Source organism: Anomaloglossus baeobatrachus, chromosome 5, assembly GCF_048569485.1.
Source record: "Anomaloglossus baeobatrachus isolate aAnoBae1 chromosome 5, aAnoBae1.hap1, whole genome shotgun sequence".
Taxonomy (NCBI): domain Eukaryota; kingdom Metazoa; phylum Chordata; class Amphibia; order Anura; family Aromobatidae; genus Anomaloglossus; species Anomaloglossus baeobatrachus.
The window spans coordinates 509244318-509258495 of NC_134357.1; the positions used below are offsets into that span (position 1 = coordinate 509244318).

The 14178-nt window shown below is 41.2% G+C and overlaps 1 protein-coding gene across 1 annotated transcript in view; it reads right to left on the reverse strand.

Annotated features, from left to right (window-relative positions):
- Positions 1–10311: 10311 nt before the first annotated feature.
- The window catches only part of LOC142312857 (uncharacterized), a 531686-nt gene continuing 527819 nt past the window's right edge, over positions 10312–14178 (reverse strand). The window contains 1 exon segment of the mRNA XM_075351842.1: positions 10312–12584. Within this exon segment, the coding sequence (XP_075207957.1) occupies positions 10486–12584 (2099 nt within the window). The 3' untranslated portion in view covers positions 10312–10485.

Genomic DNA, 14178 nt, shown 5'->3' on the forward strand with positions numbered 1-14178 from the left:
TAGGGACCTGAATGGGGAGAATATAATAATAATAATAATATTTATTCATTTATATATATAGCGCTGTTAATTCCACAGCGCTTTAAATACAATGGCAACACTGTCCCCATTGGGGCTCTCAATCTAGGTTCCCTAAGAGTATGTTTTTGGAGAAGAAGACGATGCAACATCATAAAGATCCCATGTAAGAGATCTCCGGAGCTGCTGCCGCCTTCACATGATCACTACATCCAGTCCTGGGCCAGTTAATGCGCCCTGTGCCTAGTAATGGGGAATCTCCACATACCTCGTCCTGCAGAGCCGCACACTGGATATATGGCCTTTATGTGTTTACAGGACCTGTGATGATGTCACATGGAGGGGAGGAGTCAGGGGGTCACATGATCAGCTCTTAAATGTGCGCAGAACGTTGATCCTAGAATGTATGGGCTCATGCTGAGGATTTGAACCCCTTTGGCTCCAGGAAGAAGTGTGTGAAATTAGATACACAGTTTTTATATGTGGTCCGCCATGTCTTGGCCTCTATATCTGGGTCTTTGTGCCTGGGCCTCCATGTCTGGTACTCGGTGTCTCGGCCTGCATTACTGTATCGGACTTCTGAATCTTTAGGTAATAAGCTAAACCCCATGATCCATTGTAGAGACCCGCGCTCATCACTTTTTACTCTTTGGGTCTATTCGCATTGGGGTTTTTTATACAAGGATTTAGAAGTTAATTTTATTTCAAATTCACATGTAATATTCTTCAGATACTTTCTCTCCAGAAATAGAACAATGTACAGCAAGTGGCAATAAAGTTAAAATTTAGCTTTTAATTAAGTCTATTAAAATCGACTCAAGGTCTAATATTCACCCGTGCAAAATAATCACACAAAATAGACGGACATATAAAAATTGGGTATTCAATTCCAGGAGATATTCAAAACCTCGCCGGAAAAGGATAGGTCATTGCTAAGGATTGCTCTTATCCAAAGGGTAGTGCAATTACACACAATATCTGATTTTTTACCTCAAATTGCTGTTTTACATCTGGCAGAAATAGGGTATCATATTTCACCCATCCTCTCTGGCAGAAAAAGAAATAGATATTACCTTAAATGGGACATGATGCACAGTGTTAATTCAGCCCAAAGGTAATAGCTAGAGTATGCTCAATGCCCTCCTTTTTTTTCTTCCCAACGCGTTTCCTCTTATCGATTCATCAGGGGAAAGTATTTTTTGGAGGCTTATCAGAGGAGCATGGGACCTATATTGCCCTAGGTGTGAGCTTCCATAACACACCGGGTCTGGGGACCACGCTTCTTTGAGGTAAAAAATCAGATATTGTGTGTAATTGCACTACCCTTTGGATAAGAGCATTTGATAATGAGGTACCATAGGAGTAATTGATATCTGACCTATCCTTTTCCGGCGAGGTTTTGAATATCTCCTGGAATTGAATACCCAATTTGTATGTGTCCGTCTATTTTGTGTGATTATTTTGCACGGGTGAATATTAGACCTTGAGTCGATTTTAATAGACTTAATTAAAAGCTAATTTTAACTTTATTGCCACTTGTTGTACATTATTACTTTCTCTCCAGCAGATTTTTTATTCTTGTGCTGCAGTGGTGCTTTAAACCCAAGCCCCCTGTCCCCAATCTTATGCTCACCCTCCAGTGTTTTCATCCTTTTTTGGTGTTCCACGGCGCCATCTTGTCCCCTTATCATATATTGTGACTAGCTGAAGTCAGAAGTAATGTCACAAGCTCTCAATTCAAGCATGAATCTGTGGTGCAGGGCACGGGGCAGGCCGCGGTAGTAGTAATGGTAGCAGGGGACAAGTCACACCATAGCCTGTCATTAACCACTTACCTCCCCGTCACACGCACAGGAGAACTCCATAACAGTCCAGGCTACACCCAACTTACTTTCTCAGGAAATAAAGTCCAGTTAAAATTTATTTTCTCAAGCAAGCAAACTTTATTTTCCGTTATCTTCCACATCACCTCATTCCGCGCTTCGCTGGTACACTTCCCATATGGTTTCCTTCTGTTCTTCCTTCCCATACATAATTTAGCAGCAGTCCATATCCCTGGCACCTGGGAACTTTCTGTCACCTCTAGGCCTCTCCTTCCGTCACTACACTTCACACTGGCACCGACCGGGTCATGAAATCCGTTGAGCCACTACACCCCACCCACAGGGGACGCTAACATGTAAGAAGGACTGCAACTGACAGGGCTCTCCTGTCTGTGCCCAGGCCATTCAAGCTACTTGAGGGTGCACTGACCTTCAGTGAGTGAGGAATTTGTTGAGTATCAGCAGCGAGGTAATACGAACGCCAGACCCCCCTGACTGTCAGGACTAAACCCCTCTCCTTGGGGGACGCAGTTAGTCAATCCGGAATGTCACAGTCGCAGGGGTGACCCTTAGGGTCAGAATATTCAAATTGGGGTTCTTGTCAGTAAATCTCCTCAGGGACTCTTCTGCTCTCTACTTCCTATCTCACCCTTTTATATGTCTTGCTCTCCTCCTCTTCCTTAACTCTTTTTCTGCTCACCCAGGTGCCAGGACAGCCGTACTACCACACTGTCACCTGGTGGCAATTTACAAACTACACAATACACATACATATTATAACATTACACAGCATCACATGTTATATATTATAACATGACATGGCATTAGGCTGCTTTCACACTACGTTTTTTTAACATGCGTCATGAACGTTTTTTTAACGCAAAAACGGATCCAGTGCAAATGCCTTTTCATTTCAATGCATTTGCAATGGACTCGCGTCAACATGTGTTCACATGCGTTTGTGTGCGTTATAGTGAGGATCCAGCGACTTGCAGTTTTTTAATTTTTTTCAAAAACGCTACTTGTAGCGTTTTTGAGCTGCGTCCAAATACTGTTTTTCACTGGATCCTGACTATACTGCACGCAAAAGCATGTGAACGCTGGCATGCTGATAGACAGGATCCTGCTTGCTCTACTGAACATGCCCGGAAACCAGCCTGCCGTGATCAGTCCCTCTCTCCCCCTCCCTCTCTCTCCTCTCTCTCTCCCCCGCCTGAGAGCGGCGGATGCTCATAACCAAGGTAAATATCGGGTAACCAAGCAAAGCGCTTCACTTGGTTACCCGATGTTTACCTTGGTTACGTGTGCAGGGAGCAGGCAGCCTGGCTCCTAGCAGCTACGGACGTTCGTAACCAAGATAAATATCGGGTATCCAAGCAAAGCACTTCGCTTAGTTACCCGATGTTTACCTTGGTTACCAGCATCTGCAGCTGTCAGCTGCCGGCCCCCAGTCTATCACGTTCAGTTCCCCTCACTCCCGATCACATGACTTCAATGCCCGCCCATAAACTTCAAGTGGCAGGATCCTGCAAAATAACACATGCGTTTACATGCGTTTTTATTTGTAAAAACAGGATCCACTTTTACAGCAAAAAAACGTTCAGGACGCATGTTAAAAAAACGTAGTGTGAAAGCAGCCTTACACGTTATATGTGGCCCTACAGTGTGCCGGCTAGTTCTGCAGGGGTGGGCGTAACCATGACCCTCCTACAAGAAAGAGGTTGCCATACAGATGCATTGAGTTGTGATCTCCGGCTGCATCAAACACTGGAGCCACTGGCAGGTCACAAATCACAGGAGACCGACCGGAGAGGTGAGAACAGTGGTGTCAAAGGGTGAGTATAAGACAATGAGCCCGTGACTTAGATTTAAAGCACATGGGGTAACATGGTGGCTTAGTGGTTAGCACTGCAGTCTTGCAGCGCTGGGGTCCTGCGTTCTCATTACACCACAGCAACATCTGCAGGCAGTTTGTATGTTCTCTGTGGGTTTCTTCTACTTTCCTCTCACACTCCAAAGACATTCTGATATGGAATTGTGAGCCTCAATTGGGACAGCGATGATATCTGTTAAGCATTGCAGAATACGATGGCGCTGTATAAACAAAGCATAATAAATAAAGTACCACTCCAGAAAAAAATATTAAGAAAAATGGTGGAGTGGTGCTTTAAGTTTCCTATTCATTTTATTGCAAAATCTTCAAAATAACTTGAAAAAAATCAACAGCACTGTGAAGAATATGGAAGATATAATTTATAACTGGTCCGAGATTATAGAACTCTTTGAAAATGTGAAACAGACAGGACACGCTCAGCATATGGTCCAGCTCCAAGGGGAAAAAACTCAAAGCCCTAGTAGCTTGGCTGTGACCAAGGCCTTCTGACAGGATGAACCCCTACTAGGAGCCTAAGCTGCTTAACTGTTACAAAGAAACCTCCCCGGACAGACGGGAGCTGCAATTTTATAAGGAGGTATGGAGTTATCGTACATCCTAACCATATACAGGTTACGTTTTCGAGACCTCGTGGACGAGACAAATGCTCGCCCGGCTCTCGACCTGTTCTAGCATCTTCGGGTGGGGAGATATGTAAAAGGGCTAGTAGAAACCAGGTAATCAAAGCCGTGTTTGACCTCCAAGCATAACGGGAGCCTAACTAGCTCTGATGGCTCTAAAACCGCCTCCTTAAGATCTTCCACTGAGAAGTTATGATATATCATAGGTTTTTTTTTATTTACAGCTCTAAGACTCAAGGAGAGGGAAACTAGGACCACCCCAGGGGTGGGATAAGGAGTGACCAACAAAGGGGTTAATTTCTCATTCAACCGGAAACTGCTGGCACCACACACCTACCATATGGCAGTGCACCACCAAGGCCTAACATCCAACTGGTAACTAACTTTTGTGTCATCTGCTTATACTTATTGTACTGCCACCTGTATCTGCATATTTGACCATCATATCTGTATATCTATTGTGTATATAGTGTTTGGTCTAGTGTGCCCTTAAGGGAATTAAATATCCAATTTAACCTTGGGCTGTATTTTTATCTCGATTCACAAATTCAGATGTCTGTCTTCTAGGTTTAATGTCACACGCTACCGGGGCTGGTTTAGGGCTTAATATGATGTTATTAACGGACCAGGTTTATATCTAATGAGAAACTAGTGTCAGTCCTTGGATTGTGAGCAAGTGTTGTGCCACGCCGGCAGTTGCGTGGCCTGTCCTTTCTCACTCCCCATGGCTCTTTGTGCCCATGTGGACAGGGGGTGTCTGTGTAGAACTGTGCCAAACTGACATTACGTAACCCCAGGGCGTGAAGAATGACACGTTTTGGTTAAAGTGGGGAGACCATACAGAGTGATCCCAAGAGACTAGTGGCGACTGGTATGGCTGCGAGGTGTGGTTCTTCACAAGCACTTTGTGCACTAAAGGAGCTTTTCCCAATAAAATCAGTCCAAAACTTATCCAAAGAATAGTCGTCATGTTTTTTTTTTATAAGGATTTAGAAGCAGAATCTCTTTATTAATCCTGGTAAAAAAAATATTTTTAAGGCTGAAGGTAGACTTAAGTCCATCGAGTTCAACCCATAACCTAATGTATAGATCTAGAGGAAGGCAAAAACCCCATGAGGCAGACAGTAGGCTCCATTTTAGGAGAAAAATGTTTTCCCGACTCCACATATGGAAATCAAATTAGTTCCCCGGATTAACGCCCAATCACAAAATCTAGTGCACATAATCGGTAATAATATATTTTTCAAGAAAGGTATCCAGGCTTCTCAAATTTTAGTAATGAATCAACCATTACAACATTATGTGGCATTGAGTTCCATAGTCTCACTTCTCTTACATTAAAGAATCTGCACCTGTGATTATGATTAAAGGGAACCAACCAGCAGTATTTTCAAACAGAAAAGTAAAGACAGTGCTATACTAGACCTAGGATGGTGAATCAAATCATATCTTCAGTATAGAGATTGGATGTTTGATTACAGAAAAAACATTATCAAAGGTCCAGAAATGAGTGCATTGGTTGAGTGGTATGTGCATCTGGGCAGAACTTTGTGGGTTGGGTCTTCTGTAAGGATTCCTTCCCTAGCTGCCTGCCTCCCCTCTATTTAAATGTCTCCCCCTGCTGCCACGATTAACACTATACCCGTCACATGTACACAGTATTATTGTAAAGGTTTTCTCCAATTCTTCAATAAAATGGCGCCAGAATCAGCGCATGTGCGCAACTCGATCTCCGGCTTAAGTTTATTGAAGATACTGTAAAGATGAATATGAGCAGTGGCGGCGCATGTACAGATTGAAATATATATATTTTTTTATCAGCGCATGTGCCGTCGATGTTCATAGTCATCTCCATAGTGTCCTCAATAAAATGCGCTGATTCCTGTGCCAGTTTATTGAAGAGTTGGAGGAAAACTTGAAAATAATACTGTGCACACACCAGGGAAATATGCGACACGAAGAAATATACGCAGTCTTAACATTCTCCTAAATAAGACTTATGACCAGGAGAACAGGCTCAGAAGAAATAATATATACCTTATGGGCGTTCCGGAGCATGCTGAGGGAAGGGTTCAGTTAGCCATTTTTGAATCATAGGACTTTTTTATGAAGGTCCAGAAAAAAAAAGAGCTATTATTATGGCTATAAAGAAGCACTTAAATGCCTTGATCGTTCAATACGCAGTGCTGAGGTCAATCATTCTATGAAGAAACAGGTGTGAATCAAGTGGCCCTTATTTAAGGGTGAAGCCAGCCCATGGGATACATGCATTTCTCCTTGAAAGCTGGAGAAATATGGTTTGTTCGAGACATTGTTCAGAAGAACAGCCTACTTTGATTAAAAAGTTGATTTGAGAGGTTAAAACTTATAAAGAGGCGCAGCCAATGATTGGCTGTTCAGCTAAAATGATCTCCAGTGCTTTAAAATGGAAAACAAAAACAGAGATGTGGAAGAAAACATTCAAAAATGGATGGAAGAATAGCCAGAATGGCAAAAAGCTCAGCCAATGATGAGCTCCAGGATGATCGAAGACAGTCTCAAGTTACATGTGAGTACTGAGACAGAAGATGCCTGTGTGAAGCTAATCTATTTGCAAGAAGTCCCAGCAAAGTCCCACTCAAAAAATAGACATGTACTGAAGCGGATACATTTTCCAAAAACATATCAAATGACCTAAAGAAAAATGGAGAAACAATTTATGGACTGATGAAGTAAAAATGTTCTTTTTTGGGTCCAAGGGCTGGACAGTTTGTCAGACGACCACGAAACTTTGAATCCAAGCCACAGTACACTCAGAAGACGGTGAGCAAGGTGATGCAAGCATTAAGATATGGGCATGTTTCTTTTACTATGGTGCCGGTTCTATTTACCGCATACCAAGGATCATGGACCAGGTTGCATATATCAAAATACTTGAAAAGGTCATGGTAAGGTAATTACACTGAAGAGGAAATGCCCTTGAAATAGGTGTTTCAACAAGACAACGACTCTAATTACACCAGTAAACGAGCAAAATCTTGGTTCTTGTCCAATAAAATTAAGGTTATGGAGTGGCCAGCCCAATCCCCGGTCCTTAATCCTATAGCACACTTGTGACGTGACATCAAAAATGCCATTTCTGAGGCAAAGCCAATGAATACAAATACATTGTGGGATGTAGTCAAAGCATCCTGGGCTGAAATAAGAGTTGACAAGTGCCAGAAGTTAACTCTATGCAACATAGATGTGAAGCAGTTCTAAAAAACTTTGGTTATACAAATAAATATTAGGTTAGTGATTCACAGAAATGCTAAATAATTATGTTATATTTTCGGTAAAGTAGTTTAAAATAGTATACATTTCTTTGCATGTTTTGATTTAGAAAACAGTATACAATGTTCCCAGTGCATAGAAATAAGCCTAACATTTTTATAATAGTTTTTAACTCATGTTTTTTAATAAATTGCTATTATTTTTAACACAACTGTGTCTTCTTTGCTGGCCTTGTACTGGTAAAGGCCCATGTTCGCTCTCACAGAGAGAAATGGTGTATATGTTCAATGTTTTTGGGAGGTTGGAGGTTTCTTAATCTGGAACACAAGTTCCTCCTGTTGGTTAGTTGTGTGTATGTATATTCAGACATTGGGAATCTATCCAGCAGAGTTAATGCATCCATGGTCATAAAATGGCTTACAATATAAATATTATTGCTTGTAACATGCGAGGTCTGGGGGATACGAATAAGAGGTGTACCATCTTACTTCTGCTTCACCAATTCCAGCCAGCTATTGTTTGTTTGTCAGAGACACACACTTTATAAAAGATAAGATCTAGGTATTTAAATGCTGTTGGGTGGGATCCTCCTACCATTCAGTATATTCAATGCATTCTCGGGAGGGTCAGTATGTTGGTTCATGGCTCCAACCCATTTGTTTGTGACAAATCATCGATAGATGTAGATGGGAGTTATACAGTGGAACCTTGCTTAACGAGTAACCCACTTAACGAGAATTTCGCTTAACAAGCAAAGCTTTCTGTAAATTTGTAACTCAGTTTACGAGAAAGCTTTGCTGTACGAGCAAAATCCTCACCGCACACACTTCCGGTTTTGTACAACCACCGCGCTCTGACCCGCACTTGCAGTCCACACAAACACACACAAGCACGCACAAACACACACAAACACACACGCACGCACGCATATACAGTATTATGCTCACCTTACCTTCCGTTCCATCGCCGGCCTCATGGTTCTTGTAGTCCGCCGGTACATCACGACGTCCTCGCAGCGAACTACAAGACCCAGGAGGCCGGCGATGGAACGGAAGGTAAGGTGAGCATAATATGTGTACCTTCAGTTCCATTGCCAGCTTCCTGGGTCCTGTAGTTCGCCGCTCCACTCCAGGCTGTGCATCGGCAACCATAGCGACGAAGCAGGAAGTTCCGCTGTCAGACGCTATTCAAAGGCAGCGCGCTGACCAATCAGAGGCAAGCAACTCCTGCCTTTGATGTCAGCGCTCTGGCAGCGGAAGTTCCTCCCTCGTCGTTATGGTAACCCGATACACAGCCCGTAACAGAGAACAGCAAGTCCTAGGAGACCGGCGATGGAACGGAAGGTAAGGTGAGCATAATATGTGCGTGTGCGTGCTTGTGTGAGTTTGAGTGTTTGTACGTGTTTGGGTGTGTTTGTGCATGTGTGGAATGACACAATAGGGGACCAGGATGGGACATTTAACAAGTTGTGGAACGAATTGTCTGCATTGCAATGATTTCCTATGGCAAATCTTGCTTTGCTGAACGAGTAACTTGGTTAACAAGCACACTCCCAGAACGGATTGTTCTCATTAACCAAGGTTCCACTGTATATGCCTTGTCTGTTCTATTTATAATGTAACTATATTAGTTGCCCTATATATTTCTCCCCTATATTCTGGTGAAATTCTTAAAAAATATTTTTGTCTTTATTTCTACATGTCCACCTGCTCCAGTTCTCCTTATTGTTAACTTTATTAACTATCTTGCATCCTTTCTGCGATAAATTTCACTTGGGGAATATCTCCAAATCAGCTTCCCCGACCTTAATGGCTTTGGCTCTTGCTGAAATGTGGTGTCACAATTTAATAGTGGTTGGTTCTGATTCTATGATACTTTTAGCTGCAGAGGTGGAATAGAACAGTCAATTGGTTATACAGAAAGGTCTGTGGCAGATCTCTATATGCTTTGTTGAAGTAGGATGGAGAAGGAATTGGACATCTCAGTCATCAACGTTATCCATGATTTATAAAGTTTGGAACAGAGTTAAAAATCTGCTTGACATCTCTGGCTGCACTATTTATACACCATTGTGGCATAATCCTTGGTTGCCTGAATTTATGAAGTTAGAGGTTTTTTTGCATGTTTTTTTTTCCATGAGGTTATGCAAATTAAAAGCTGATTTTTACAGTAGTAGCAAAAGCTATGATTTCCGAAATCTCATGCACACTTGCTTTTCTTCTCTAAATGAATGTAAAAACTGCTGCATTTTTGAAAAAAGCAGCATGTCAATTATTTCAGCGTTTTTGCTGTTTTTCAGCATTGAAAGCAAAGAGTGCAAAAATGCAGCTGCCTTTTTACTGCTTTTCTGGCGAATAAAACTAACTTTATTTAAAAGTTTTGTAGACAAAAGACATACCAAAAACCTGACTAATAACACAGCGAATAAAACACAACAAATTTTGGAAGCTGTTGTATTTCCAAGAGAGCAGGTTTTGCTTCAGAAAAACAAGCAGCAAAAACTACACTGTGTGAATATAACCTAAGATATAATGCGGCGATAACAGCGAAGGAGTATAGAGAGGGCGCACAGGCACAGCCAACCTCATTTCTCTACAACCAATGTCATTTCAGGCAGAATATCAACTCATCGAACAACCCTTTAAAATGAATCTTTACTGTATTTATAAATGTGAAATATTTTATTCATATGAGTGATACATAGGCGTGATACGTAGCTTCTCATTGTTTTTTTTTTAATAACAGATGTTTATTGCTAGCTTCATATATTTACTATCATCCAGTTAGTCCTGTAAATTACATTTCCTTCTCTTGAAACCAATAATTGTAGTATTGTCTTGTAAAATTTGACAATTAAACTGTTTTAAAAAGAAAATGTCTACTTTCCTTTGTGAATTTTGTAATGTCCCATAAGATGTGATTTCCGTGCAAAACACTTGCCACATTCTGAACATGAATATGGCTTCTCCCCTGTGTGATTTCTCTCATGTTTAACAAGATTTGATTTCTGTGTAAAGCTTTTTTCACATTTTGAACATGAATATGGCTTATTCCCTGTGTGAATTCTCTGATGTGCACGAAGGTTTGATTTGTCTGTAAAACATTTCCCACATTCTGAACATGAATATGGCTTCTCCCCTGTGTGAATTCTCAGATGGTTAACAAGACTAGATTTAATTGTAAAACACTTTCCACATTCTGAACATGAAAATGGATGGTCTCCGATGTGAGTTCTCTGATGTTTATCAAGTTGACATTTTTGGATAAAAAGTTTCCCACATTCTGAACATGAATATAGCCTCTCACCTGTGTGAATTTTCAGATGGTTAACAAGCTGTTTTTTCACTGTAAAACATATCCCACATTCTGAACATGAAAATGGCTTCTCTCCTGTGTGAATTCTGAGATGGTTAACAAGCTGAGCTTTCACTGAAAAACATTTCCCACAGTCTGAACATGAAAATGGCTTCTCCCCTGTGTGAATTTTCAGATGGTTAACAAGCTGGGTTTTCACTGTAAAACATTTCCCACATTCTGAACAAGAAAATGGCTTCTCTCCTGTGTGAATTCTCTGATGTTTAACAAGCTGGGCTTTCACTGTAAAACATTTCTCACATTCTGAACATGAAAATGGCTTCTCTCCTGTGTGAAGTCTCAGATGGTTAACAAGCTGTATTTTCTCTGTAAAACATTTCTCACATTCACAACAAGAAAATGGCTTCTCCCCAGTGTGAATTCTCTGATGAAGAACAAGATTTGATTTTCGTGTAAAACATTTTCCACATTCTGAACATGAATATAACTGCTCACCAGTGTGAATTCTCAAATGGTTAACTAGGTGGTGTTTCACTGTAAAATATTTCCCACAATCTGAACATGAAAATGGCTTCTCCCCTGTGTGAATTTTCAGATGGTTAACAAGCTGGTTTTTCACTGTAAAACATTTTCCACATTCTGAACATGAAAATGGCTTCTCCCCTGTGTGAATTCTCAGATGGTTAACTAGCTGTTTTTTCACTGTAAAACATTTCCCACAGTCTGAACATGAAAATGGCTTCTCGCCTGTGTGAATTTTCAGATGGTTAACAAGCTGGATTTTCTCTGTAAAACATTTCCCACATTCTGAACATGAAAATGCCTTCTCCCCTGTGTGAATTCTCTGATGTTTAATGAGATAATATTTGACTCTAAATCGTTTCCCACATTCTGAACAAGAAAATGGCTTCTCTCCTGTGTGAAGTCTCAGATGGTTAACAAGCTGTATTTTCTCTGTAAAACATTTTCCACATTCACAACAAGAAAATGGCTTCTCCCCAGTGTGAATTCTCTTATGCTGAACAAGATTTGATTTTTGTGTAAAACATTTTCCACAATCAGAACATGAAAATGGCTTCTCTCCTGTGTGAATTTTCAGATGGTTAACAAGCTGGTTTTTCACTGGAAAACATTTCCCACAATCTGAACATGAAAATGGCTTCTCTCCTGTGTGACTTTTCAGATGGTTAACAAGCTGGATTTTCACTGTAAAACATTTCCCACATTCACAACAAGAAAATGGCTTCTCCCCAGTATGAATTCTCTGATGTTGAACAAGATTTGTTTTTTTTGTAAAACGTTTCCCACATTCTGAACATGAAAACGGCTTCTCCCCTGTGTGAATTCTCAGATGTTGAGCAAGATTAGATTTTTCTGTAAAACATTTTCCACATTCTGAACATGAAAATGGCTTCTCCCCTGTGTGAATTTTCAGATGTTGAGCAAGATTAGATTTTTCTGTAAAACATTTTCCACATTCTGAACATGAAAATGGTTGCTCCTCTGCGTGAATAGAATTAGGTGAAAAATCTTTACTGTAAAGGGCTGGAGATATATCTGGAATACGGTCATATTCTTCATATGCATCAGGTGTGACACTATGATCATATGCTGTAAAATCTGAAAGTATCAGATGTGATTGTAATCTGCTTGTCCAGTCATCTGCCAAGAATAAAACTGAATATAAATTTTCAATAACACAGCCTTGAAATTATATTATAGTATCTATAAATTTTATAACATTTCTATACAAATTGTAGTTTGTGAAATATGAAATATTTCTTTGTATCTACTGAAATAGTTAGTGGAAGCTCATAGGTCAACCAAAAAAAACCCCCTCAAAACCAACCACCACATTCACTTTCTATTTCTCTATAACAAATATAGAACCAACAACCATCACTGGAGAAACAGTTTATGAAACAATATACAACATTTATAACAACAATGAATTGCAGTTACAGGTAGCAGACAAGCGACACATGCAGGGCCGCCACTAGGAATTTAAGGAGCCCACACTGGAAAAATGTATGGGTCCCTTTGAGACTCCGCCCAGGCTCCATCTCCACCCCTCAAACCTTCCACAACCCGCTGCCACTCTTGGAAAAACATATAACTACATACACACACACAGTCATGGCCAAAATTGTTAGCACCCTTGAGGTTGTTTCAGAAAATAAAGTATTTCTCTCAGAAAATTAATAATACACCCTCTACACCGCCTCTCTCCTTAATACACTCTCTACAACCCCCCTCTCCATAACACACCCTCTACACCGCTTCTCTCCATAACACACCTTTTACACCGCCTCTCTCCATAATACACCTTCTACACCGCTCCTCTCTCTAACACACCTTCTACACTGCTCCTCTCCATAATACACCCTCTGCACTGCCTCTCTCCATAATACACTTTCTACACTGCCCCTCTCCATTAAACACCTTCTACACCACCTCCTTCCATCATATATCCTCTACACTGCCTCTTTCCATAATACACCTTCCCCATTGCCCCTATCCATAATACACCCTCTACACCACCCCTCTCCCTAATGCACCCTCTACACCACCCCTCTCCATAATACACACTCTACACTGCCCCTTTCCATAATACACCCTCTACACCACCCCTCTCCATAATACACATTCTACACCTCCCCTCTCCATAACACACCTTCTATACCGCATCTACCCATAATACTCCCTCTATATTGCCCCTCTCCATAACACACCTTCTAAATTGCCTTGTTCCATAATACACCCTCTAAAGCACCCCTGTCCATAATACACCCTCTAATACTGCCTTTCTCCATAATAAAGCGTGCCTCTCCATAGTACACCCTCTACACCACCCCTCTCCCCTACACCTTCTATACCACCTCTCTTTCCATAATACACCTTCTACAGTTCCTCTCTCCATTAAAAGTCTCCTACACTGCCCCTATGTATTATATTCCCACACAAATGCTACCCCTCTGTACAATATAATTCCCACACACACTGCCTCTCTATATATCCCTCACACACTACCCCTCTGTATAATATCCCTTACATATGCTGCCCCTCTGTATACTATCCCCCCACACACTGCCCCTCTTTATAATATCCTCCCACACACACTGCCCCTCTGTATATTGCCCCCCACACACTACCCCTATATATACTATCCCTATGTATACTATTCCCTCCACAGACACTGCCTCTCTGTATAATATCCTCCTGGTATATATGTCCCCAACCTGGGTCCTTCCTGGTA